Raw genomic sequence first — 25,663 nt, 5'->3', positions numbered from 1 at the left:
CACATTTTGTATCTTTCGTATCTTTTATATTCCTTTGATTTATTAAATTCTGGAAGTTATTGATTTGACACGATTTTAGCAAACAAAGATTTAAAATTCTTTAATTAACTTCAAATTAAAAAGAATTAAATATTATTAAAAAAAAATCCTCTTCTCTCGTTTTTAATAGTTGTGAGTTTTCTACTATCGGAAATTATGAAGAAGAAAAAAATCCTTTTTTGTATCAATCATAACTTCTTTTTTATTTTATATGGCCATACGGTGCGGAGAAAACCACCAAGCTTCTTTTATCATGCTGATATATAAGGTATTAGACAGACTTCAGCGAAATCAAAATTGAATCAATTTAAATTCAACCTGCGCAAAATTGTGGAAGCAGACAGGGAGCCATCTGGTGTCGGAAGTCACTGTGGTGGCTGCTGGCTTTCCGAGTCGGGGGGTTGCTCGGAGTCACGAGGGTGGCGCTGCAGGGAGCGAACGAACTCTTCGAGGTCGCCCTGGTTGGCGGCCCGGACAGCGTCGGCGCCAACCTCAAACTGCTGCACCACTGGGCCTAACTGGCCTGACTGCAGAGCGGCACTGAACATGCTCACAGCCTGAGGAAAAAAATAAAAAAGTGAGATAAAATTTTGAGCAATTGTGCACTAAAAAATATTCAGTTTCAAATTGATCCTCCGACTTTTGACAGGATAAAAATCATAATAATTCTTTTTCAAAACCGCAATTTGCGAACTTAAATTTGTGTATGGATGAATTAACAGAGAAGAAATATATTGTGTGGAACGTACGGACTGAGAATTGCTACAAAACGTTTCTTGAAATCGTGCAGATGATGTATTAATTTCTTGAAAATTAGTTCCACAAAAAATTTAATGAAAATTAGGAAAAGTCGGAGAAGAAACTGAAATTGGTTACGTCAAATGTTCTCGTTTCAAGCAATCCATTATCTCTATGGATAACTTATTTCATTTGCAAAACAAGCTAGGAAAAGTTTTATTTTAAATTTGTTATGTTATCGATTCATCATTTCAATTTATTTAAACAGACTGATACAAATATCACAACTTGTTTTGTTTTATCTATACCACATGAATGGTACTTTTAAAAGGTTTTGGTTTTATAATTCACAGCTCAGTTTAATAAATTATCTAACCTGCTGGAATTGGGGCGACTGCAGGGTCGTCCTGAGCTGCTCGGCCTCTGAAGTTGAATCCGTCAGTGGAGGCAAGTGACGTTGCAGCTGCCTCACAGTTGTCGGGTCGGCCAGCATTGCTTGCAGATTCTCCACAGTCAGAGAACTTGACAAATCAACTAAAAATTTACCTCCGTCAATGAAATCCCAAATAATAAGTAAAAATTTAACAAACCGTTCCCCTCGGCTGGCTGTTCAGGAGCAGCTTTAGGCTCTGAAGAGCTTGCCTTCTCAGCACTAGGCTTAGACGAGGCAGACGAACGGGTTGGCGTCCTGGAGCTTATAGCAGTACCTCCAGAAGAGGGACTTCCGGAGGGACCCAAGAGGCTACTCAGATTGCCGATCTGGCCGACGTTGCCAAAGAACTGCATCAGCTGCTGCTGGCTCATGGTATTCAACAGACTCTGGAGGTCACTATCTGAGCACAGAAAATTTACCTCAGTAAATATTTATTTGTATTTTCAAATTTGAATGATTTATCAACTAAAATAATATAAAAAAGTGTACAACCACCTGGTGTAGCGCCACCGCTTCGAGAGGAGCCTGGCGTGGGCGGATTGTTGAGAAGTTCATTGACCTTCTTGCACAAGTCGTCGTCCTTGTCGATCTTCGTCTCCTGCATCCAGAAAAAGAAGAGACGGTGCGACGACTTGAACTTGAGGACGTACACCCGCCCCGTGGTACATTGAGGCACTCGCTTGTACTCGCAGTCATCCGGGAAGATGATCAAGTCCTGTTAAGAATTATAAAAAACGATAAATGGCAAGAATTTTTTAAATTTTTCTACAACGCACATCTTCGACGCTTGAAGAGTGGCGCTCCTTCCAGCAGAGGTGCATCAACGAGTCTTCGGCCTGGTACACGTAGAGCAGGCCCTTGCGCTTGTCCGGATGCACCATTTTGCCCTTCTGAGTCATCTTGCCTGCGCGGAACTCGACCAGGTGCTTGTTGGCACCTCTGGCACCACCGCCGCTGCAGAATAGGGCACCGCGAGAGCTCATTTTGCCCAAAAAACGATGCCGAAAGCCGAATTTGAGAGAAAGTTTTTCGCTGGTTGTTTTCTGTCGGCCTAATTGTGTCAACCGGTTAAGGTAAAATGAAATAACCGGTTAAACTGCTAAAAATTTATCATTATTTAGATTACGAAACAAAATAATCGGTCCATATTTCGGAAGGAATACCGGTTTTCATAAATTTACTGGAATGATTCGTGTTTTCTTGTTAGAGCTTGGGAAAACAGCCACGGGAGTCGCCTGAGGGTGGGATGTGGGATGAAAAATTTTGAGGGACCCGTGGAGCCACACGTTCCGATCCACCTCACTTGGGAATACGCGATTTTCTGATTTGACGATTCTCTTGCAATGCAAAGAATTCTAATGTAAAGTCCTTGTATATTTTGAATTGTTGCAATAATGATTTTAGAAATTTTTGGAATGACATCATGACATGCTGAAGTGAACATAAAAGAGAAAATTAAATTCCTAATAATTTATAATTATGAAACATTAATAGATCACATTGGTGAAACGAGAAGGCAGTAAAATGGGATGTATAACAATGGAATTTATAAATGTACTACTAGAAATTGAAAAAGGAAGCTGCACCACGACAGAGGTATCTAATTTTTTAATAAGTTGCTTAAAGATAATTTCCTTTTATAAAAGAAGAAAGATTTTCATGAAATATTCCATTTTTGTAAAAAAAATCTTCATAAATTATACAAAGGGTTGAGATCTTAAATGAAAAATGTAGACGTCGCCTGGATCAACTTTTGATCATTTTATTTTTTATTTATTTTTTTGCAAGAATCAATTAGTCTTGTCGGCTGCTACTGACTAGCTGCTTGGCGAGCAAATTTCGCTATAGTAGCGGTGGTTGGTGAGTTTTTTCTTCGAGTTATTTGTGGCCTCTCGTGCGATTAGACAAACGGTGGCTTTGGAAAGGAATGATGACTCGTTCAAGGCAGCTCCTTCTCGATCTTGATGATCTCAATGATGCCGTCGGACATCTCCTTGACAGCCTCGTACTCGGTCAGGCCCATGCGACGCTTGTTGGAGATGTCATAGACACCACCCTCAGCCTCGGTGTGCTCACCGCGGGTGCCGCGCACCTGCAGGTTGTACTTGGAGGCGACCTCCTCAAGCTTAGCCTTGTTGGCGGCCAGCTTGGGCACCTTGATGTGCACAGAGGCGCGCACGGTGGTTCCCAGGTTGGTGGGGCAGAAGGTCAGGAAGCCAAGACGGTCGTGGTGGGAGAAGGGCACGCGCTTCTCAATGTCATTGACAGCAGTCACCAGACGACGGTACACCTAGAAATTGACATTTTGATTGATCAAAAAATGATATACACACGGTAAAATTGAGCTTGCATTCCCTTCTACTTTAAATTTATAATCAGTTCAGTACAGGTTCAGTAGTTCTTTAGTGGGCAGCTTTCAAGGTTTTGTTTCGCAGGTTGCATAAAAGTTAAATTTTTAAAGTAGTACACTTCGAACAAAATTTTTAGTTGATTTTGCTTTTCAAAATAACTTTGTTGGCAGATTTTTTCTTAAATTTTTTCATCTGGTTAAAGTCATTGATTTTAAATTTTATTACCTGTCCCAGGTCACCACCGGGCTGCATGGAGATGAGGCGGAGGTGATCCTCCTCATTGCACCAGATCAAGAAGGTCTTGGCATCGTTGTGGAAGATACCGCGGCCAGTGGGCCAGTAGCGGCAGGCATTGGCGGCCTATTTAAATTAAAAATAAATTAATTCTTGAAACATCTTACAAATATAGGGTTTAACTGTGGGAATTGCATTATTTAAAGCAAGTTCTGATGCAATGAAATTATGATTTAATTGCTTTAACTTTGTAAAAATTAAAAAATGATTAAAATTTTTTTGTTACATAAAACAGTAAAAAATTAACATTATATTTCGTGCATTGATTTTACCTGCAGGAAACGGTCACCCTCCTTGAAGAGGAAGTGATCGTCAATGAGCTTCTGCTGCACCTCCTTGGTCATACCGGCCAGGGGGAAATAGGTGCCCTTGAGCTCGCCCTGGAAGCCATCCAGAGTAGCCTTCAGCTTGTCCTCCATCTCCTTGTACTGAGTCTCGGTCAGGCAAGGGTTGAAGGGGTAGCCCTGCGGATGATCAAGATCATAAGACTCCGTTTTGGGAATTTCTGTTAATTTTGCGGACCTGCATGGAGCGACCGCAACGGACGCGGGTAGAGATGACATACTCGCCAGTGGGGTCCACATTGGGCAGAGTGTCAACATCACCCCAGTCCTTGTTGGGGTGCTTGGCGTCCTTCTTGAAGCCACCATGGTAGTCCTCGATGATGGGGTCGAAAAGGTCAGAGAAGGTCTGCAAGCGAATTTATTTGTGAATTCAGGAATTGAAGAAATAGAAATTCTGGGCGGGAAGATAATAAAATTGCTAAATTGATTTCTCAATCTGTTATATAATTATATTAGTGTTTGATCATTGTGATGTTGGCATTGGTGGGGCCAATAAAAGTTTAGAGGTGGTAGTAAAAGTGGGTTGGTTGACTTTTGGCTTCACTCTTAGAACTATTTTGAGTGTTGGAGTTTGCTGCTATACACTCTCTTAAACAATTAGTCTTCTTTTTTCAAACATAAAGAGAAAAAAGGTCTAAAAATATTTTTTTTTTTTATCTCGTACATTCCAAAATATTTTGGAAAAAATTAAGCATTATTAATTTTGAAGTTTGATTTACGGAGAGAAATATAATTTTATATCACTTTCTGTATAAGAAGGAAGAGTTCATAATACCCGCATATAAATAATTTTTAATGATTGAGTGTGGGGGTGGAAAATTACCGAGTAGGCCTCAGCGTCAGGGGCGTAGATGCCAACGCCAGAGTCGGGGTTCTCAACACCAGACTGGATAACGTCGAGGAGAGAAGAACCGAAAGAGGGGGTCTTGACGGTCTTGAGCTTGTCGAAGACCTCCTGGGACAGGTACTTCTTCAGGAGAGACTTGCTCTCGGTGCCCTGAAGCTTCTTGAAAGCTCCCTCGAGCTTCTCCAGGGTTGCGGCGTCCACCATTTTGTCACCCGAAAATCTGCACGCACAAAAAATTGCACACATGAAAATTTTCCGCAAAATTTAGCAACGAAATGAGTAAAATTTGATGATGAGACAAAAAGTTAACCTTCTCATATTGAGCGCCCAATGAAAGGCGTTTGACGCATGCCGGCGGCTCGGGATTCCGAAACGCCGGCAAGTCATGACTAAAGATTTTGTGCAAAAACCCATTTTTTCACCCTAAAAATTCAAGTTTCCTCTCGACTCTGAACGGAAATGTTTGAAACTTTCAACTTTGACTTCATTCGTCTGGAAAGGGCTGAAAGGGCGTCAAAATTCGCCATAAATTAGCAAAGGACCGAAAAGCCGCCCTTTAAATTTTAAATGCCTCCAAAATTCGCGAGAAAAAAACGTTTTTTCTCCCCTAAAATCTCTATGAATTGAAGGGCGTGATATTTGTACGTGTATTGGGGGCCACTGGGGGCGGCGGGGGCGGTGCCCGGGGGCCTACCTGTATTGCCGAGTGCCAAGGAACAAAGTAAAGTGATCGGCCTGTGTCGTTCGCTTCGTTTTTCTCGACTCGGCTTCTCCACTTGACGTCACGAGAGCGCTCGACCAATCAGAGCGCGGCTTTTCACCCGCCAGCGCTACGCCGAGCTAGTCGGCGGCTCTCCGAGGCTGCGCTCATCGAAATTCTCGCCTCGTCGGTCGCCGCCGCCGCCGACCGGCCGAACGACAAGAACAGGCCCCCCGACCATCATTATTTCCGTTGCATTTAAAATGACTCACTACATATCAGAGCTGTGCATTGCACTGCCGGCGCGAATAAAAAAATCGCACCGTCTCTTCCTGTTTAAATTTTACATGGGGTCGTTTTCAATAAAAATTTATTTCTTTTACATTTTAATTAAATTGTTTTGTAGATATCTAAATGATTTATTTGTGTTTGCTACAAAATTTCCAACGATAATTATTATTGAGGGGATTATAGAATTTCGTAACGCGAGGCCGAACACGCGCAAAAATAGATTGGAGCCTGGTAATTGTATTCTGGTAATCTGATTATTTGCAACGCGTCACACGCTGCATTGGAACACTTTCAAACGAGCTGCTCTCGTACAATAGTAAAGAGAGTACTTAATTCTCTAATGACCGACACGAACATTGCACGCCAACAAAAGCCAACGAAATCCCTTTGCCCTGATTCTTGTTAAAGATCAACACAATTTAGTATTCTTTGTTAATTTTACAAACGAAGCAAAAGAAGGAGAGAAATATAAAGAGAGCCAATTTAAAGGAGACGATTCATAATTTACATTAATTGAAAATCATTGGAATTTTATAAAATTTAGGCTCAATTTACGTTGTGGAAAAAAATTCTGAGAAAAGATTTTTAGCGCAAAAAATTTCCCTTTTCAATTAAAATTTTGAGCTGTAAAAATAAAAATGCAATTTTTTTTAATAAGAAACTCTATTTATTTTAAAGTGTTTTCTAATTTATAACTAAATTATTTTCGAATGAATTGAAATAAATAAAATTGAGAAGTAACTTTTTTGCACTGATTTTTTAAAAATAATTTTGCTTGCAAAATGCATCAAAATCGCACACCGCGCTTTCAAAGATTTTTCCCCTTTCCACTCCCTGCCTCTGCATGCACCAAATCGCAATCGGCACATGAGCACCAACCACCCTCTCTATCCCGCCGCACACTGGGGGCGAGTGCACTTTTGCCGACGGGCCAGGGGGTGGTGCGCGGACGACAAAAGCCCTGCCTGGGCTCCAACAGCCCAAACAGCCTGCGGCGAGAAAGAGCGTCGATTTTGCTTCCGAGAGACAATGCGAGAACGAGCTCGATGAGATGATGATAATTGAAGGGCGTGCCTTGCAAATCGGGTTCAAGGTCGGCGTGTCTCTTGTCAACCCTTTTCCCCCAGCTGAAGTTTGAAATGTAATAAAAAATGCACGTGCATAATATACTGTACAGTCGTCACGGGAACCGCCTGCGTTGTATGTCATGGATTTTTCATTACTCACGGTGTTCGATTTCAGAATCCAAACGGTTTAAAATTAGAAATGTAATTGGATTTTCAGATCGACGGTTCAGATAATATTTGCTTGATAGGTAATAAAGTTTTAAAATTATTTTAATTTAAAAATTTAAATTATAGCCACTTTCAAAGACTCATTTTTTTTAAAATGTTTTGATAATTATTTTTTTATCCTTCCACAAAGGCAATATTGTTCTCCAGCTCATGAACTCCTTAACTTTTTTCTTATTCATTTCGTTATCAGAAAATTGAAAAAAGGTGAAATTATTGGAATTTATAATTTTTGCAGAATAATGAAAAGTTTTGAAGATTTCGTCTGATTTTTTATTATTTGTAAACAATTTTTAATTTAGACTTTCTTGTAATTAAGAATAGAAAATAATTATGAATAAGACCATGTTTATTATTGACTTTTTTTTCAACTAAAAATTTTAATTTCCTCTCAAATCAAAATTTCCAGTCACAATTTGACTTGCAGTTGTGGTTTTGGCGACGGCGGAGTGAGCAAATTGGCCACTTCCTTTTATATTTCATTCGCATCTCGACGTGCTTGTCTCGCTGCAGACTTTTGCATTCATCGTCGTCGCCGCCGAGCCGCAATCAAGCATGTCTATTTGAACAGTCTCCGCATATTTTTATATTTGTCTGCGGCTTCGCGAATTTAACTCTCGAGCAGAGTGAATTAAAATTATATAATTCTCTGTTTGCCTTCGACGTCAGCTGCACAGAGAGAAGCTCCCAGCAGCTTTCTTCGAACTGAACCCCCCTTAAATTGCTGGACGCGGTCCAAAAGCGGAGTGCCGGAATAGGGCCGAAAAGAACAAGGCCGAAAATGGCTGAGCGGAACAGGGCCGAAAAGGAATAGGGCCGAAAAGGAACAAGGCCGAAATACCGGTGCAAACAAACTAGGAAGAACCGATTTTTTTTGGGAAATCACCGCGATTACCGTGTTATGTCAACCCGCCATCCCAATAAGAAATGGAACGCCTCGGGTCTCAGGACACAAATTTTTTTATCATTGTCCTTATAAATCAAAGTAAGAAATATCTAAATTATTTAATATGTGGTAGGGAGGAAATTTTCAGTTTCCTGGTTTTATTTATGCTGGAAACACGTGAACCAAAAACTGACCAGCAGACTTGAAAACTCAATATTAAGGAGAGCTTTTGCAAAAAATTGACCCAATTAATTTTGCTCTACATTTTAGCATTGGATTTTTTATGTCAGTTCCAAGGAGACATAGTTAAGACAAAAATGAATTTGTTAGGAGAACCAAATTTTTGAAATTTAAATTTAGCATTGTTATGAGAATTTCCTAGATTTTTTTTTTTTTTTTTCAAAATAAGCTTTTTTTCAAATCAATAGGTCAGTGGACATAAAAAATTTACAATGATCTTATAGGAAAAGGTTGAGAAGTTTATACACATAAGTGATAAGTTTCCTGGACAAATAATTTCTTGAAAGATCTTTTCCGAGTTCCGATGCAGTATGGTTTTTTAAGCTGTGCAAGAGATCAACTTATCTTCATCTTGTTGTCCCCCAAATTTATGTGATTTTGTGATTATGTGTCTCGCCCAAAATGAAGATTTTTTGCGAAATCTTGTGTAAAATCAATTTTCATCTATTTTGCAATGCGAAACGGCCGCATGACGGATTTTGATATTGACGCGCAAAGGATTGAATGTTCGCTGAGCTGAACGCGCTCGCGGTTATCGGTTATTTTTCAGCTTTCGGCCTTGTTCCTTTTCGGCCCTATTCCTTTTCGGCCTTGTTCCGCTCAGCCGTTTTCGGCCTTGTTCTTTTCGGCCCTATTGCGGGACTCCCCAAAAGCGGCCAGCGAGATTGGGCCGCGTTGGCCACTCTCAGTCGCGCACCTGCGACCACCGACCGCGACGACACCAATTATTTACTTCTTCGTGCATTCCCCTTTTTCCATCAATTTATTTTTATTTTTTTGTTTGGCTGATTTTTTTCTCCTTCCCTTTTGTATTTATTTATCGAGTGCAAAAATTTTTTAACGATTTGCAGCTGCCCGTTGGCGAGGGCGGTTTTATTGGAGGCGGGATAATGAAAACAAGAAGAGCTGCTGGCAGGAATGCAAACCCAAGGAATTAACGAGGCGCGCCCGCCGGACGAAATCGATCCCGCGCTCCGCGTCCCTGGTCTATTTTCGGGCCGCTTTTCTCTCTCCACCCGCCGAATTTGGATTTCCCACTCTCGAAATTTTCGTTAATCAGAAAAAATCGGCGCTGAGATTAAGTGAGAGAAAAAGGAGACGTGTGCGAAATCGAAGTTCAGTGATGGAGGACCACTTTTTTCGCGAAGCTTCGATAAGAGGAGGTGTGCAAGGACGCGATAATTTAAAGTCGCGGCGCCCGCTCGTGATGTCACACAGCGCAAACAGCCGCACAATTTTTCTGTTTGCTCTTTGCTCAGTATAAACGAGAAGAGCAAAATCCGAAAATGATTAGTACGTGATTCTTTTAAGCCTCTCCGACCTTGCGATATGAGCACCGATGCAATAAAAATTGAAATTAAACGTACGTGGCTAATTGCAAATATAATACAAGGAACAATTTAAAAAAAATTTATATATTATTTCAATCTGCAGAAGGAAATCAAAGCTCAAGAAAAAAAACATAATATCCTTTGGTTGGATTTAAAATGCAGTGACTTTTAATGTTTTGTTTGTTAATAATAATTAAATAAAAGATCTAAAAAATTAAACAACGAAATTTCCATTTTAAACGCCAAGAGATAAATTCACATTAAAAAGAAAATAAATTTTAAATAATAAATACATTTTATGCTTAGATAAGTTTATTTATAAAATTAATTAATTTGGCAATTCCCAATATTTTTTGGAGACATCAAAACGAAGTTTGCTGTCGCAATGCAGCTGTCGTGACTCGCGGTGGACGCACAATAGAAAATTTCGACATGGATACTTAATTCGTTCTTTATTTTCCCTTTCGGATGAAGCAACCACATTTTCCCCAGAGCAGGTCAAGGATTTTCACCCTCGATCGATTTTCTCGCTCGGGCTGTGAACCAACGAGAACTATTTTTTTTTACATCCTCGCCGAGCAACTCGCGAATTCTCTACGTGAACGACGAGGATCTCAATTAACAGCTTTAATTCTCCCGGAGCCCGAGTCGCTCATTCTCTTGTCGTCAAAAGAGAGGCGATCGCGCGCCCTTGGCAATGAGGCTTGAAAATCCGACCGAACGAAACGCTCTATTTTCATCTGCAGCTGGCCCGGCGGCGAACAATTTTATTTTTGGCCGCGATTTCAACGCCCCCAGGTTGCGGCGACGATTTTCCAAAACCAAAAATTTGAAATTTTTTTAAAAAAAAAAGCAAAAAGTCCAATTTTTTGGCTTATATGAAGCAAAATAAAAGCGACGAATATTCTGAAAATTAATTTTTTTTGGGCGTGGGGTTACCCCAGGAAAAGGCACGCAATTAAGGAAGATATAATTTGCATGTGATGAGTTGGCCGACACGAGTGCTGGTGCCAGTTAAATTATTATGCGCGCTGCTGCGACAAAACGCAGCGGCACCACCGAGTGCGAGGTACACACACAACGGCATGGATAGATTATTTTAATTCCCGCGTGCCCCCTTTGCGTTGGCTGTTGCATAATAAACAAAGACGAGCCGTCAAAATAACCCGTTTGTTTGTGCAAACGCCGAGACAACGCTATTCTAGTGTGGAAAAATTACTTAATTTTGAGCAAACGATTTTTTTATTGACCCAATGATAAGACAATTGCAAATATTCCAAAATTATAGGTGAAGTTCTGATTTTCTTTGAAATTTTATTAAGATCACAGTAAATTATCCTATTTTCTTGAAAATTAGTGATTCGAAATCAATAGAGAAAGGATTGAGATTGTAAATATTTTTTGTTTTGTTTATATATAAAAGATAATATTTATTGATTCAATTTGAATTATTTAAATTTTAATCTTTTTTAGACAAAATTTCTGCTTTAAGTTTTGAAACTTATTAAAAAAATTTAGATTCATCAGATTTAATTAACCAAAAACTTAGAAATATGAATTAGAGCAGTATGGCTAGGAACGTGAATTTAAATAAACATTATGTAGCAGAATTAACAAAAAAATTTAAATTGAAAAAAAAATAAACAATCGGTAATTCGAGTTTCGTTTGAATCTCCTAACCTCTACTGCTATAGCTAATAATAAACATAGGCGTTGCACTTTCCAATCCCTTGCGAAACATCAAAGACTGATGTTTGTGATGTTCCTCTTGACTTGAAGTTTTGTTGGCGGAGAGAAAGGGCGCGTCCTCCTCTCATAATTCATCTTTGCAACCGTCTCTCTCTCTTTTCTTCCTATCTTATTTTTCGCGCACGCAAGCGGCCCTCGCTATTCTTAGCAGCCTCGATCTCGCGACCGGCCGCGCGAGAGACCTACGAGAAAAAGCGCATCGACACTTTGCAAATCGCCTCGCTGATGAATTTCGCCGTTGCCAAGCAAGCCAGAAGGAAAAGTAAATTAACCTCGTCTCGTCCGTCAATTCGCTTTTTGTCGCAGCAGCGGGCGCCCGAATTTCGGGCTAGTGCGTCGCCCAGGGTGGTTATCCGCCCGACACGAAAAAGTCGGAGAAGCTTATCAGGGCGAAACTTCTTTCCGCTCGGTTCGTTGCACCGACAGCGGAATTTTGCACTGGGACGTATAACATTCGAGCTTGGCTCGGCATTGATCATGCACCCGCCCCCGCCCACCCCCTGTGGCCCACTTCGACCGATCGATAAAAGTGCGACCCTTTGCAAGCAACTAATAGACGCGTTTGATTTTAATATACATATATAATTTTTTTTAAATTTATTTAAAATTATTTGTTGAATTTTGGCGGAACGAAAATATTTTGACCGGCGTCAGTTGGCAACACAAACCAGCAGCGCGGGCTATTTATTTCGGCTCTTCTGCACTTCGTCCAAATTGTTCCTTCTCTCTCTCGCACCTCTGCCGATAGTGAATTCCGCTCGAGTACATCTCACAAGCAAAAGAATCCAAGTTGGAAATTTCAGAAATTCACACCGTGTTAGCGGAACAAATTCAACAGGCTAATCACTAATCGATTTTTTTGCGGCGAAATATACAATTTCAGGCTTACTTTCGTCCCTTTTTGCTTGAGCAACAAAGCATCTTTGGCGACGTCAAGAGGGTTTTGTCACTTTCGATTTGTGAACAGCGAACTTAGCGATAGGCGAAAAAAAGCATATCTAATAGGGATTAAAACGCGATCAAGGTTGACTCGCAATCAAAAAAGAGTGATTTGCTGTCGCTGGTTCAATTGAGCGAAGTACATTTTAATTTTTTTAATTAATAAATGACTCACAAAGTGCAATCTTGAAATTCGATTGCCAGCGAAAAGTTATCGCTTTGAGGGTCCGGCAATAATAATTGGGTCTCGCCGTGACGAACGACACGCACGACGTCTCGCGATTGTAATTTTCCGATCAATTTACTCCAAAGTTTAATGAAAAAGGCTTAAATGGCTAACTTACTTATCGTATTCTCTGTAGCCAAGGAAGGTGTACCAAAGCGCGAACATGCCAAAATGTCCTTGAGACGCGACCGGGGCGAAAATCGCTTTTCTCTCGGGGGGTGAGAGGATTCGGCGGCGCCCAGCTGAGAGAAAGACTGGCTGCCTGCAATCGATCTGTTTTTCCAGAGGCCGATGCGCTACGGTTTTGGCGCCACAACATAATGCATTGCGTGTTCGAGAACATTGAAATGTATGCGCGGGTCAACGACAGAATCATATCAAATTTTTATTCATGCACAACACGATTTTTAGTCTTTGGTTTATACTTTATATTTTTCTAATGGAAATACCACTGTCATTGTTGGTCTTTCTCGGGCTGGGGCGCGGCTAGAGTGGCCAGGGACAGCTGGACGGACACCTGCTCGGCGCTCGGACAGCCAATTTCTAGCAGCTGGTCGGCTGTGTAGCCTCCGGACGCTAAGGCCTGTTGCAGAGCCACGAAAGAGCCAACCACATTGTTCTGGGAACATGAAATTGGGGAATAATTTGTGGCTTTGAGAAATATTAAATCCAAGATTTAATTTTCAACAGAAACATAAAAAAAATCCTCTCTTATTTTGGGATTCTTGAAATTTTTATCATCGCGCTCTGCAGTCAGAAAATGTTGAGATTTTCAGAACACCAAAACTTTTGCCAATGAACTTTAAAATGACCTGACTGGTAGGTTAAATATATTAATGTTGTGACGCAAACCTCCAAGTTTGACGTCACAGTGAAAAATAGATTTAAAATGTTGAGAGGAAACCAAATATTGATTAATATTTTTATAAAGAAAAATAAAACAAATACAAAAATTAAGAAATAAATTACATAAAAGCAAATTTTCTAACAACATGCAGTTCATGCTTCTTTTCAGGTCTTTGCCAAAATGCACATTGATCCCTTTTCTGTGCTATTCAGGTAGATTAAAATCTAAACAATCTAAATTACCTTGACTGGTCTGAAAAGAATGAACTCCGTTTCTCGATTAGCAAGGTAGAGTTGCAGAGAACGTTGCAAGCTGGGCAAGTGTGCCTTGAGCTGCCTCAACCCTGCAGAAACCACTTCAGCGAGCCGATCTGGACGCGCCCACTCCTGCTTGTGCAGATCAGACGCCGCACCTCCAGCTTCCTGGTATTCCCTCACCTGCAAAAACAAGGAGCTTGCATTTAAAAAAAATATCCATGGTTACAAAGTGTAATTTACATGTATTTTCATGTATTAAATAATATCTTAACAACAACTGATAGTTTTAAAAGCTCTTTCATTTAAAAGACTTTAAAACGTAGCTGCCTTTTAAATTCCTTTTAAAGTAATGCTGATTAGATAGAGTAGAACTTTTTCAAACATACCTTATTCAAAATGCCAAGTATGGGCTGCGCAAGGTGTGAAGTTGCGTGAGTGATGAGAGCCTCGCAGGACATTTTCAGTTGGCGGTCGACCTCTTTTCGAGAGTCCCGCACATTTTCTTTCACTTGGGGCTTCGATCCAGCCAAAATCAACTCCAGCAGGGCGTTAGTTGACCCAAAAGTGAAAATGCGACCCTTATTTGAGGTAAACAGACCAGCTGCTAATGGAATGGGAAAAAGTGATTGTAAAAATAATTCATTCGGAATGTTAGAAAATACAATTTACCTGCCGATCTGACCTGGCTGAAGTCGAGGCTCGTCTCGCGTATCGTGAAGTCCACTTGGAAGGGTGCGATCTGTTCTCTTAAAATCAGGAGGTGCTTCACTTCAAATAATTCAGCGTCAATCGGTGTCTAAAATATAAGTTTTATAATAAAAAAAATATGCAAAATTGAAAAGATCTGATAGTAAATTAAAAAAGTTAATTAAATTTGAGATTAATAATAACCTTAGCAACAGCAATGGCGGTGGCAGCGTCATGAACGCTTTTCACACAGGCACTGAGTGCCTCTTGTGAAAGGCCTTGGAAGATTGCACGGTCGACACAGCGGTAAAGACGAGACAGACATGCCAAAGTCCTACGAACAGTTGGGAACCACATTCCATGAAGATCAGCCGGCGAACCTGTTGAAAAAACAAAATATTTTGAAATTTCTCTTTCAATATTCTATAATACTGTCGCAAAGAAATCATGCAAGTATATGTAAAATAACAAAACAAATGGAACTGAATGAAAGTGAAAAGCAGTTCAAGTTGTAGGACTTCACTGTCAAAGAACTTTTCAATAAACACAAGCAGAGTAAAAATAAACTATTTATGAAGCCTTGAAGACAAATAATTAAATAAAAAGTAAACATGTTCTTACTGCCAGTCCTGGAGCATGGCGTCTGTTTGTCTCCGCCTTCCTGCTGCAGACTGAGAGCAATACTCTAAAATAAAATTATGATAGTTTAAATCACACCAGGAAATTTTTTATGCACCTCCATCATCTCCAGCTTCTCGGGGTAGGCAAGATCACCAGGGGCGGCTCGGTATTGCTCGATGTCTGTCTTGAGGTAAAGGTGCGCCCTGAAGACAAGTCGCTCCTGCACATCTTGCAAAAGCTGCCAAGCCAACTTTCCAAACGCAGCCAAAGGCTCAGCTACGGCACAAGTTTATTATTATAAATTGAATGTTGTTAAATAAAATTGAAGTAATTAGGCTCACGATTTGCTTGGACGTGTTCCTCAAGCATTTCCAGACGCAAAATACTGCAGAGCTCTGCCAGCGTTTCTAAGTGGTTGATGTGGATGATCAAAGGTCGTAATTCATCATACAGACTGTTGCAAAGCACCTCCAAATAAGCCCTTTAAATATAATCAAAATTCATTAAAAAAGAAAGACAGTACAAAAGTACCTAAAGAGATTAAAATATTTTGCAATTTATAAAAATTGAAAAAAATTAATTGTTGTTTTATGAAAATAGTATGTAATTTTAAATTAAAAAATAAAACATTTAAACTTACGTCAATGCTGGTGAGTTGGGTTCGTCAAAAAATTGAGAGAAGAGTTGGTGCTCGTCTCTACTGAGGTGGACGAGAAAGGCGCATGCAGCCCTGACCAAGCCGCAGTGGTCCCCTCGGTGGGTGCTGAGCAGGTCATTGACTGAAGCTCGAACGCTGGGGGCCAGGAGAGACTCTCGGAGGCCAACCAAATGCTGTTGGGCCTGGGCCAGCAGTGCGCCATATTCGCCAGTTCCTCGAGACCGTCGAGTTTCAAGCAGGGCCACAACTCCTCGAACTCGAGGTACCACGGCTTGGAAGCGACCATAAAAAAGAGCAAACGAGTTGCCCTCGGCACTGTTCGACCCCTGAGCAGCCTCTGAAGCAGCACCTGCCAGAGTTTGAAGGAGGAAGGAACGAGCCAAGGCCACCGCTCGAGCCCTTAAAGTGGCACAACGACTTAGGTAAGCGCGGCTTTCTTTAAAGTTTTCCTAGAAAGAAATATTTTCCATCAAGATATTTTTTTAATTTTATTTATTGCTTCTTTAAGAGAAAAACTAAATCCTTTTCTTGCAAAATATTTTTAAGACAAATTCTATTTCAAAGGGAATTTTAAAATTTATGGCGAAGGGTGATTTTCTCATTTTTTAGTTTGTATAAATAAATTACAATAATTTTGATAGTTATAGTTATTTGTTCAGCCTTACATGTTCTTCTAGATAATCAGTAGCATCATCAAGTCGGTCAAGCAGGACACCAAAATTCTCAGAGTTGACTGCAAGAGTTGGAGAATTTAACTGGAATGCAAGGGCATCAACCTCCAAAAAGGGACGGAGACGATGTTCCAGGGCAGCTTCGAGGGCTCCTAGACGTCCCTGGTCGGCCATCAGCTGCTCACTCAACTCGTGGAGAGCCGAAGTTTTGCCAGAAACGGACGTAAACTGGCCCTGAACGCATAAATTAAAATGAATTATTTCCACTTCACAATTAGTGAAAGAAAAATCAAACCTGCAGCAAGTCAAGCTGTTCTAAAGCCTTGGCCAGTCGGTCGAGCAGCAAACTGCACTCACGCCGTCGTTCCTCCAGTTGTCCTCTGTACAACCGAAATGGTGCTGCCTTTTGGCTGTCCAGCTGACCTTCGGCCGCCCCAAGCCATTCAAGAGCTTCCAGGGCTGTCTCAAGACAAACGGCTCCTTTGGAGACGCGCCTGAAGTTTGTCACAAGTGCGTCATCACTTTCATCCTCCTCAACATTCACCGCCAGCTCCTCCTCATCTCCATCGGCAAGCTGCAAAGAGATTCATAATTTTAGCTAATATAAATTAGCACCATAAATAATTCACCAGAGGTTTTAGCAATTAAATAAAATGTAAAATTTTAAAATAAGTTATTGAAACGAACCTAATTCTATTTATAATTCTTGTGAATTCATGTTATTATCGATCAAGCTTTAAAATTTATTATTCAGTTTTTATACTAAACAAAATAAAAAAAAAATTTGAAAAAGGAAGATGATGTGGTAAAAAATCGGCTGAAATTTACATGCTGAGGCAAGGGTTGATGGGCCGCCGCCTCCATCAGTTCGAAAAGTGTGTCTTGCTGGGCAGCGGACAAAGGCGCCAGCGGCCGATCGCCGGCCTCCCATTGCAGCAGGCGGCCACGAACAACTTTGGCCTCTTCGCCGGCCACGTCGGCTGCCATTGCTTTGCGGCGGAACTCGTTCTTCAGTCTTCAGTCGTCGGCCGCTTCGCTGTGTTTTTACAGCTGGCGGTGGGCACGCCTTTCTCCCTCACAACTCTCTCTACTCGTCGAACCTCCTGCCGAGTATGCGAGCCGTGGAGCTGACACTTCCAAAACCAAATTCCGCCGTGCATTTCCAGCATACTTCTCGCATTCCACCCGCGCACGTTCGAATTCAAAATGCTGGCGGTGATGTGCCACGTTGGAAATTGCGACCCAAAATATAAATAAAATTATAGTTTAGTTGAAAACAAGTTCTCTCTATCACTTCACTCTCTAATTATCCAAATTTTAAATTAAAATATTATAAAAATTTGACCTACATAGAAAGATAATTTTGCAACTAATTCCAAAGGCCTAACTTACATAAATTGAAAGACGTTCAAAATAATCGGAATACAAATCATTTATATTTTTTGCAGAAAATAATTTCAATTTTAATTTTAAGTAATTAAATTTATAATTAATTAATAATATGAACTACTTTTACTATTAAAAAACTTAATTTATTTTGCTATTTTGATAACTCTAATGACTTTTTTTAGTTCATCACTGCTGTTGTGATTCGCATTAGGCCACTTCAGAAGTGGGTGACGTATGTGCTCCTCGTTTTGAAAAGGGGGCTTTGAAGCTAAACGGGGGTCTTGGTTTGCTTGTGTCACTTTGATGTCCGATGACTGGCAACGAAGGCGCTCGGAGGTGGCGCGGGGTCCATACCCGGCTAGGAGGGCGTACCGCCGCTAGCAAACACTCTTTACAGCTAGCCGACGATCTGCTGGTGCAGCATGCGACCCTGGCAGCTACAATCCGCACTACCCTTTGTCCCGCGTATCCCGAGGTTATTCGTGGCCGGCCCGAGAGGCGCCGCACGGACGATTTCCGCGCCACACAACTCACAGCGGAATAATTTCAAAGCAACTTATATAGGACGTGCTATTTCCATTTTTTAATATTTGAAATGTTTTAGGCTAATTTATGTTTATGTAATTTTTTTAATGTTAAATACAATAATGAAAACAATATTAAATTTGACGTTCCTGTATATTAAAATTTCATAATTTAATTTTTATCTCTATATAAGAAGTAGATTCGCCACTGGCAAAAAGAAGATTATGTTGTATTATTTTGCACGAGCTTATCATTTCTTTATTGTTTAATTTCTCCTTATTCTCAATAATGGCGAACAGAAAAATCTTGTTGCATTACTTTGCGTTTGCATCTCAGAATTATAATATTTTAATTTCAATTCACACTCACTCGGATCAGTCAGTCGCATTATTTAAGGGGAAAATCACAAGGCGGCCGCTGCGGGCGGGCGGAAGGGGACTAGCAGCGGGCGGAGGGATGCAGCCGCCTGAGATCAGCAGAGGGGAGTGGCCGCTCAGAAGACGGACTCAGCCGAGCGCGAGAGGTGCACCGGGTGCGACGGGGACCGGGCCAGCCGCTTCTTCGGCAACTTGCCCAAAGTGGTCGCCAGTTGAACAAAGTCGGGCCTTTCGGCCGCTTTGAACGCCCAGCACAGCATCAAGATATCCTACAAATCAAATTTGAATTTTATTTTCAAACTTGCTTTGTTCAAAATAAAAATTTTACCTTCGTATCTCTGGAGGCTTGTAGGTTAGCCAACGACTGCTTGATGCCTTTCCCGACTTGCCAGATTATGGCTTCTGGGGGCTGCTCTTTGAAAGGCCAATCTCCACACAACAGCTCATACCAAACAGTACTGTAAGAAATATTTAAATTAAAAACTAAATTGAAAAATTTAAATATTTTATAAGGCACTTCATTAGTTTAAATGTTCTTGTAAACCTCTATTAAACAGCAATTAGAAAAATTTCTTTCTTACCCAAATGCATAGATGTCAGAGGCTTTGGTAAATGGGAGCTCTTCATTCTCAGAGCCACGGAGGCTGCGAATGATCTCTGGGGACAGGTAGCACAGCCACCCGGGCGGAATGCTCAATCCTGAGTTCTTTCTGCAATGACAAATTAAAAATTAAGAAATCAATTTCTCCAGCAAAGTCGGCAAGAATTTTACCTGCTACCATGGCACAGTCTGGTCACATTGAAGAGGCCAAAGTCAGTAATGACCACCTTGTTGTTCTCTAGGAAGATGTTCTTGCTCTTAAGGTCCTTGTGCACAATGCCACGGGAATGCAAGTAACCCATTCCCTATAAAAAATTCAAATATTTAAATCCTTGAAATTCTTTTTGGGTGATTCAAAAGTTATCAAGGAAAAGCCAATTTTAAATTCAAATCACAATGAATTAACCCTCGACTGAGAAATTCTATTCAATCTGAACTTTATAATTCCAACTGACCTGGGTTATCTGCTGGGCTATGTTAGTTGTCTTGTTCATGTTGAACTTGTCCTTTCGCAGGTGGATGTGCGTGTAAAGGGTGAGTCCTTTGCAAAGGGATGTGACCAGCGCCAGCTTTGGTGGTTTCATGCATGCACCCATGAACAGGATCAAATTTTCGTGCCTTGTTTTCCTAAAGGTGCCAACCTGTGAACAAATTAATAAAGATTATTTAGGCTGGGTTCCATTGGAAAAAATTGAATGTTAGTGAAAGCTGTGATCAAAATTACCTCAGACTTGAAAGCCTCGAGTGTTTTCTCGTCGTCGAGATAGTTCATGTTGAGCACCTTGACAGCAACGCTTCCGTGCCAGTTACCACCAAAGACCGTACCAAAGCGTCCAGTGCCAATAGGCTCACTGATGGAAAGTTCGTCATACGGGATGTCCCACTCTCTCAAAGACAAAGAATTCTGCCTTGGCCACGCAAGTCTATCTGCCCCATCCTGTGAGCCCTGAGAATCAAGGCGGTTCAGTCCAGAGTCAGTTGAATCGCCAACGGAGGACACAATGGTTCGGTCTGAGTCATTCGAGCACTGCGTTTCCAGCAAGTCAGGCGCCGGACGACCACGGTGTATTCGAGGGATGCCAATGCCCGAAGGGGGAGGACTCAGGGGATGCGTCTCAAGGGTGACACCACCCACAACCTCAGGAAAGTGGAAGTGGCCTTTGGCGAGCGGAGTGGCTGCTCCAAGAAGGGCGGGACTTGAAGGTGTGGAGCTGTTGCACGAACTTGTGTTGGATGACGAATCGGGTCCAGCAAATGGAGCCACGCCACCGAGTCCCACACCTCCACCACCTTTGGAGCCCTTGCTAGGCTTGCGCAACCCAGTGAGACGACCTGTTGACATTGATGGACTCTGCATCTGCAAATAATAAGAAAACTATGAGTGAAATGTGTTTTGATAAAATTATTACTTAAAATTGTGCTAAAGTAATTCAATTATTCAAAACTTGAATAAAAATTCTTACAGCAAAAGAAAAATATTTAAATAATTTATTAAAATTTATGATCAAGGAAGAAAATTTAAGAAATTAATAAAAAAAAATCTGGACTAGCATATAAGATTGTGGACAAATATATCTTTAATTTAATTTCAAAATAAAAATACTGCTCAAAGAAGGAATAGTTAGAGAAATTGACAAACTGGGAATGTCCCTCCACTTTCCAGCTTCTCCCTGAATGCATCGAAGAGGCCGGTTGGAAGTCCACAAGCCGGCGGAATGCTTTCACTGCAGTCCTTGTGGCACACAAATCCACACTCCTTGCACTTGACCCCAGTGCCAAACATTTGTTTCGAGCACGCGTTGCACTGGGTCATCATTTTAAAGGTGCGCGTGAAGCGGTGGTTGATGTAGTGTCCCATTTGCCGACCAACGGTTGGCGTCTTAGGGCTCTTGGGGATTTGCAGCCGTCCTAGAGTTCCTGCAGGAATGTCATCACTACAGTCCGAGCCTCCTGAAGGTCCATATGGCGGTGAACGCAAAGGGGATGCCAAGAGGGGTGATGCATGACCACCCACATCCCCTCCATCACCACCAACAGTTGGCAGACGTCCTCGCCTTCGAAGATCTCTGGAATATAAATTAGGAATATATTTAAATTAATGGCTAAGACTTATTATTATTTTGTATCTGCAAAAAAACTTAAAAAATATTTTAAAGAGAAAAATAAAAATATGATTAGTTAAATATTTAAAAAAAAAAATTATTTTACTGAAAAGAATTTTACCCTTTCGGAGCACTCGTATCACTGCTAGTTGGAGCCTCTCCCTTGTTACTCAATTGCGATTCATCCGACTTTGACTTCTTCAGCGGCAACTCCGGATTTGGCAGCGTCCTATTAGTGTTGACAGCACTTTGATGGGGCAACTGGTTGCCTGTCTGGTGCTTTTTCCTTGGTGGAGGCGTAGTAGGAAATTTGACTTTGCCTTTAGCCGTTGGGGTAGCGGGCGGTGTTGGGTGCAGAGAAGCAGGCGAAAGGGGCCCCGCCAATAAATGGGGTGCCGGAGGTCCTTGATGTAATCCTTGGCAAGCCGGTTCATCCTCTGCTGATGGCACAGAACGTCTCTGGTGCCTGCTGCGAGGAGGCCTAGGGGAAGTACGGGAGTCATGGGGCCCAGTGTGCACAGCACGGTCCCACGAGTCCCAACACAGGGTTTCATCTAACGGCTCAACTATTCCGTCTTTTCGCTCCTCGCGCCCTAAAATGTCTGCAAACATAAAATGATATTCATAAATACCAAATAAATAACTCTTTAAAATTATGAATTCATAAAAAGACAAAAAATAAATTGATAACAAGTCGTCTTCTTCTTCAACTATATTTTAATTTAATATAGTTCAATAGTGATGAAATTATTGTTGCCTCACAATAATTGTTTGTCAATAAAACTTTTAAAAATTAAAAGAGACATGACATCACATTTGCGGCCAATATAAAATAGGCCATGTATAAATTTTAGCTTGAAGCATCTCTTGATGAAACTTAGTCTAAAAATAATTATCTAAGAGCTCACCAATATATCGGCGAAGGTTTCTAAGGGCACGAGCTAGTCGCCTTGTTTCTTCCTCCCTGAGGCCAGCCTCGTTAAGAATCAATCGCACCTCATGCTCAGACTTGTCCCGCAATCCTTCCAGTGAATAAACTTTTCGGCAAACACCCTAAACGATGATAAGATAGTTTAATTTTTATTTTAAGTTATTTCGATAACTGAGACGTACGTTGATCGAGTCTTCCTTGAGACCAACGACCTTGAGCCATTGGACTAGACAACTTTGGCCGTGTCCAGGTGCTCGATGAGGCTCTCGCAGCTGCGCCCGGCCAACCATTTGCCTCGAAAACAGCTTAACAAGCTTGCCCTGCAAAGAAACACGAATGAAAATAATAAATGAATGTAAAAAGGGGTTTCGAGGGTGCGAACAAACCTCGAGGGTGCGGATCTCGTGCTGAGTTAGCCGCTCCGTAGTAGAGCATTCGGTACGTAAACCCTCCAGCCGCTCGGCGGAAAGGTCTATCATGCTCTGTAGCACCCTGACGTGCTTCAGGGCCTCGCTCTCGTCCTCCGCCATCGCGATTACATCCTCAGAATCCGCAACGACCGCATCCGAGGGCCGCAATCACCAATTGAGCCGCCATCTTGAATCCACCCGCCATCGATTAATCGCAAGTCGCCACAGAAAGCAACCGGTATTTTTGCGAATTTGCAGCTTACGTTTTCGGGGTCAAGGTCAACCCCCAAAAACAAATATTTTCCAAGCAGTAAGATAAATGATTTTCCGTTCGTTTTTCTGACATTTGAAATGCTCTTGAGTCTTAAATTTGTAGATATAAAACCGGTTTTAATTTAATTTTAAAACCGCCATTTTTTTTGCAACATTATTGAGCAGAGCTGCGATTAATGCAAAAAGTGCAAAAGTGTGAAAAGATAATCATACGGAATTCAGCACAAATAATGGCGTTTAATTAATATAGTTAACAATGAATTTATTTTTTTGCATTTAGATTCTCTAATCTAAAACCAAAACAGAATAATAATGTATCAATGATTATTGCCATTTTATTTCAATAGAGAATATATATCGGAAATCGGAATATAATATATTAGAGTCATCTTTCAACATTTTTTTAAACATAAAAGTCTAAAATTAAGAATCTTGATACAGGAATACTGAAGTATAGAGAGTCATTAAAATTGTGTTCAGTCGAGGGTGGCACCACAGAATTATGATGTGTATAGTAGAAAGTTGTGAAAAATTAAACTTCAATGTCTTGATTTGATGGCGGGCGACCCTGCGCCTTCCACTGCAGTTCTTCTCGCATCTTGGGTTTGTCTGTCCTTGTGTGCCATACATACACCTTAAAATAGGACTCCAATAAATTCATAATAATGTATAAAAGTTACAAAAATACCTTTGTGCAGTTATCGGCAAGCACCTCTAGTTCTTGCTTTGTAGTTAGCTGCTTGAGCAATTGGCTCTCTTGATAGCCTGGTTGAACTTCATAGAGGAACCTGTTAGAAAAAGGGTTAAAAATTGGGTTATAAAATTAAAAAAAAAAAATAATAAATAAATTACTTTGCATCAGGGTGATTACGGAGTGTGGCAAGGTTGATGGCAAAGCCAGCCATGTCAATAGGAAAGGGCCGTTCAGGTTTGTAGCCTGCGTTGAAGGACGCGACGCCTCGGCCATCAGAAGAGGGCAGTGGCCTTTCAACCATAAGTCCTCCTACCAGACCCACAGGCCAGACTCCGACGTTTTGCACATATCTCATTTCCTCGAAGAGTCGAATGCTGTACGAGTTGTCATCGTCGGCAAAGTAAACAACCCCTAAGGGTTCTCCATCAGGGTTAATAGGGGCAACTTTCAGAGGTCCGTCGCTACGAAGCCACTCGAGGGCCGTATTTCGTTGGAGAACTCCTCGGGGTTTGGCCCAGTGAGGATCTTTTGCTTTCAGTTTTTGCGCTGGTGGAGTGTGTGCGTGGAGGTGAGTGTGCGAAAGGCCGCTGGAAGCCAGCAGATTTTTAACAAGTGGTGTTGGCGCCTCTGCGTCCTCAACAATTACCCAGTGCAAATTTGGAACCAATAAGAGGGTTTGATATAGTCTGAAAAAATTAATTCTCCAATTACATACTTTTTTTTACGATAATGACTCAAATTTAACCTTGTTAGTTCCGCCTTCTGCTCAGGCCGAGCGTACGTCGGAGTCACAGCAAAGATAACTGGCAGGCTAATTAAGTCTTCTTCTAGATTACAGCCTTTCTTTTTCAGAAGGGCTAACTGAAATTAATTACATAAAAAAAATGACAATTAAAATCCTTGAGATTTAAAAAAAAGTGGAAAAAATTTGAATAATTATTATCGAATTAATTTTCCAAACCTGTCTTTTAAGCCTTGCGATTTCCGCGTGTGGTTCATCTACATCGTGTTTCAGGGTGATAGCTTTGGCGACATACTCGGAATGCCTTCCGTCTGCAAACCATTGATAATTACATAAATTTGACACTGAAAATAAAATTGGGCCTTACCCGAAAAGGTCATTACAAGCAGGACGATTATTCCGATGAAAGCAATGCCTATTAGCAGGCCACTGACCCTTCTCTTCATTTTTCTGTTCATAAGAGAGCTTCAAATGCACCTGCACTCAGTGCATCCCTCTCGGCCACGTCACGGCAGGGACCCTTTCCATTTGACAAGGCAGGAATTTTTTAAGTTGCAGCAGCGTGAATGGTAAAATCTCGATTTATCTGTGTTCTCCGATGTTGATGTTGACACCACATCAAGCGCCTGTGACGTCACATCGCCGGCAAAATCAAACTAAACCACGCCCATTTGTAACCAACATTGACGAGATTTATGTATTTGATAATTATGCCTATGCCATACAACATACAACACCGCGCATACCGGAATGATGAATTTTCCGGGATTTTATTATATGTGGCTTCGCAGAAACAACAGCACAATAGAAAATTCTCCTTCCGGCAAATTAATTTTTTTTTGCATTTTTCTGTTTGCAGTATTCCTAACAATAAAGTGTGTCATGGTCACGCTTCTCTTGCTACTGATAAGTGATATGAATTTTTTTTTTTTTACCTCAAATTATTATATTATTATTATCATTATCATTTTTATTCTTCAAGCGTTTCTTTTGTATTAAATTTCAAATTTGGAAAAAGCTAATTCTTTTTATGTCCAACAACTTTTTGATAGTAAATAAATTTATGTTAAGGAAAACTATCAACTAAACTTAATTGTTAATTTAGTGATTTTTTTTTACCTAAACCTAAATTTTTCAATTTGAAAATAAAAAATAGTTAAAATACAGAGATGAGCGGT

The 25,663-nt window shown here is 40.9% G+C and overlaps 5 protein-coding genes across 10 annotated transcripts; all 5 read right to left on the bottom strand.

The window, feature by feature from the left end:
• Positions 1-234: 234 nt before the first annotated feature.
• On the bottom strand, positions 235-2,292 carry LOC132199838 (proteasomal ubiquitin receptor ADRM1 homolog). Of its 3 annotated transcripts, XM_059624877.1 has the most exons (6): positions 1,987-2,292; positions 1,703-1,925; positions 1,368-1,610; positions 1,154-1,311; positions 358-596; positions 235-295 (listed from the first exon to the last, which is right to left on the bottom strand). In XM_059624877.1, the coding sequence occupies exons 1-5, from the start codon at positions 2,191-2,193 to the stop codon at positions 405-407; spliced, it is 1,023 nt and encodes a 340-aa protein (XP_059480860.1). In that variant the 5' UTR covers positions 2,194-2,292; the 3' UTR covers positions 235-295; positions 358-404. The 3 variants fall into 3 exon arrangements, with proteins under 3 accessions (XP_059480860.1, XP_059480859.1, XP_059480861.1); XM_059624876.1 differs by having other exon boundaries at positions 235-596; XM_059624878.1 differs by having other exon boundaries at positions 235-596; positions 1,706-1,925; positions 1,987-2,291.
• Positions 2,293-2,947: 655 nt separating this feature from the next.
• LOC132199361 (arginine kinase-like) lies at positions 2,948-5,900 on the bottom strand. The gene is made up of 6 exons (XM_059624013.1): positions 5,741-5,900; positions 5,023-5,266; positions 4,378-4,545; positions 4,128-4,319; positions 3,787-3,921; positions 2,948-3,500 (listed from the first exon to the last, which is right to left on the bottom strand). Exons 2-6 carry the CDS (start codon positions 5,248-5,250, stop codon positions 3,150-3,152), a joined length of 1,074 nt encoding a protein of 357 aa, XP_059479996.1. The 5' UTR covers positions 5,251-5,266; positions 5,741-5,900; the 3' UTR covers positions 2,948-3,149.
• Positions 5,901-12,943: 7,043 nt separating this feature from the next.
• Positions 12,944-17,713, bottom strand: LOC132199360 (conserved oligomeric Golgi complex subunit 3). Of its 3 annotated transcripts, XM_059624011.1 has the most exons (13): positions 17,270-17,711; positions 16,737-17,015; positions 16,436-16,675; positions 15,753-16,219; positions 15,454-15,593; positions 15,228-15,388; positions 15,113-15,176; positions 14,696-14,871; positions 14,474-14,600; positions 14,191-14,408; positions 13,790-13,984; positions 13,150-13,319; positions 12,944-12,962 (listed from the first exon to the last, which is right to left on the bottom strand). In XM_059624011.1, the coding sequence occupies exons 1-12, from the start codon at positions 17,426-17,428 to the stop codon at positions 13,155-13,157; spliced, it is 2,391 nt and encodes a 796-aa protein (XP_059479994.1). In that variant the 5' UTR covers positions 17,429-17,711; the 3' UTR covers positions 12,944-12,962; positions 13,150-13,154. The 3 variants fall into 3 exon arrangements, with proteins under 3 accessions (XP_059479994.1, XP_059479995.1, XP_059479993.1); XM_059624012.1 differs by lacking the exon at positions 12,944-12,962 and having other exon boundaries at positions 13,061-13,319; positions 14,191-14,405; positions 17,270-17,713; XM_059624010.1 differs by lacking the exon at positions 12,944-12,962 and having other exon boundaries at positions 13,061-13,319.
• Positions 17,714-18,572: 859 nt separating this feature from the next.
• LOC132199431 (kinase suppressor of Ras 2) lies at positions 18,573-22,972 on the bottom strand. 2 transcript variants are annotated; one of them, XM_059624130.1, is made up of 11 exons: positions 22,753-22,972; positions 22,549-22,686; positions 22,344-22,488; positions 21,557-22,037; positions 20,973-21,399; positions 20,058-20,690; positions 19,789-19,974; positions 19,505-19,638; positions 19,314-19,442; positions 19,061-19,190; positions 18,573-19,001 (listed from the first exon to the last, which is right to left on the bottom strand). In XM_059624130.1, exons 1-11 carry the CDS (start codon positions 22,894-22,896, stop codon positions 18,849-18,851), a joined length of 2,700 nt encoding a protein of 899 aa, XP_059480113.1. In that variant the 5' UTR covers positions 22,897-22,972; the 3' UTR covers positions 18,573-18,848. The 2 variants fall into 2 exon arrangements, with proteins under 2 accessions (XP_059480113.1, XP_059480114.1); XM_059624131.1 differs by having other exon boundaries at positions 18,574-19,001; positions 20,058-20,684.
• Positions 22,973-23,339: 367 nt separating this feature from the next.
• LOC132200087 (galactosylgalactosylxylosylprotein 3-beta-glucuronosyltransferase I) lies at positions 23,340-25,099 on the bottom strand. The gene is made up of 6 exons (XM_059625283.1): positions 24,853-25,099; positions 24,705-24,796; positions 24,489-24,604; positions 23,902-24,429; positions 23,738-23,837; positions 23,340-23,683 (listed from the first exon to the last, which is right to left on the bottom strand). The coding sequence occupies exons 1-6, from the start codon at positions 24,941-24,943 to the stop codon at positions 23,582-23,584; spliced, it is 1,029 nt and encodes a 342-aa protein (XP_059481266.1). The 5' UTR covers positions 24,944-25,099; the 3' UTR covers positions 23,340-23,581.
• Between the last annotated feature and the right edge of the window lie 564 nt (positions 25,100-25,663).

This window comes from Neocloeon triangulifer, unplaced genomic scaffold, assembly GCF_031216515.1.
Source record: "Neocloeon triangulifer isolate White Clay Creek 2 clone unplaced genomic scaffold, ASM3121651v1 ptg000014l, whole genome shotgun sequence".
Taxonomy (NCBI): Eukaryota; Metazoa; Arthropoda; class Insecta; order Ephemeroptera; family Baetidae; genus Neocloeon; species Neocloeon triangulifer.
The sequence above is the reverse complement of the archived record's forward strand: the minus strand, read 5'-3'. Positions and strand labels throughout refer to the sequence as shown.

Coding starts and splice junctions, on each gene's coding strand:
- LOC132199360 (XM_059624011.1), bottom strand. CDS start 17,428: ATGGCAGCCGACGTGGCCGGCGAAGAGGCCAAAGTTGTTCGTGGCCGC. Junction 14,409..14,473: donor CAGCCAGGTCAGATCGGCAG/GTAAATTGTATT, acceptor CCATTCCATTAG/CAGCTGGTCTGTTTACCTCA. Junction 13,985..14,190: donor TACTTGGCATTTTGAATAAG/GTATGTTTGAAA, acceptor TTGTTTTTGCAG/GTGAGGGAATACCAGGAAGC.
- LOC132199431 (XM_059624130.1), bottom strand. CDS start 22,896: ATGGCGGAGGACGAGAGCGAGGCCCTGAAGCACGTCAGGGTGCTACAG. Junction 21,400..21,556: donor GATACGAGTGCTCCGAAAGG/GTAAAATTCTTT, acceptor TTTATATTCCAG/AGATCTTCGAAGGCGAGGAC. Junction 19,639..19,788: donor TAGCCCAGCAGATAACCCAG/GTCAGTTGGAAT, acceptor AATTTTTTATAG/GGAATGGGTTACTTGCATTC.
- LOC132199838 (XM_059624876.1), bottom strand. CDS start 2,193: ATGAGCTCTCGCGGTGCCCTATTCTGCAGCGGCGGTGGTGCCAGAGGT. Junction 1,312..1,367: donor ACAGCCAGCCGAGGGGAACG/GTTTGTTAAATT, acceptor GTAAATTTTTAG/TTGATTTGTCAAGTTCTCTG. Junction 597..1,153: donor AGTCGCCCCAATTCCAGCAG/GTTAGATAATTT, acceptor TTTTTTCCTCAG/GCTGTGAGCATGTTCAGTGC.
- LOC132199361 (XM_059624013.1), bottom strand. CDS start 5,250: ATGGTGGACGCCGCAACCCTGGAGAAGCTCGAGGGAGCTTTCAAGAAG. Junction 3,922..4,127: donor AGGGTGACCGTTTCCTGCAG/GTAAAATCAATG, acceptor TAATTTAAATAG/GCCGCCAATGCCTGCCGCTA. Junction 3,501..3,786: donor CCGGTGGTGACCTGGGACAG/GTAATAAAATTT, acceptor GTCAATTTCTAG/GTGTACCGTCGTCTGGTGAC.
- LOC132200087 (XM_059625283.1), bottom strand. CDS start 24,943: ATGAACAGAAAAATGAAGAGAAGGGTCAGTGGCCTGCTAATAGGCATT. Junction 24,430..24,488: donor CAGAAGGCGGAACTAACAAG/GTTAAATTTGAG, acceptor TAATTTTTTCAG/ACTATATCAAACCCTCTTAT. Junction 23,684..23,737: donor TTGCCGATAACTGCACAAAG/GTATTTTTGTAA, acceptor TCCTATTTTAAG/GTGTATGTATGGCACACAAG.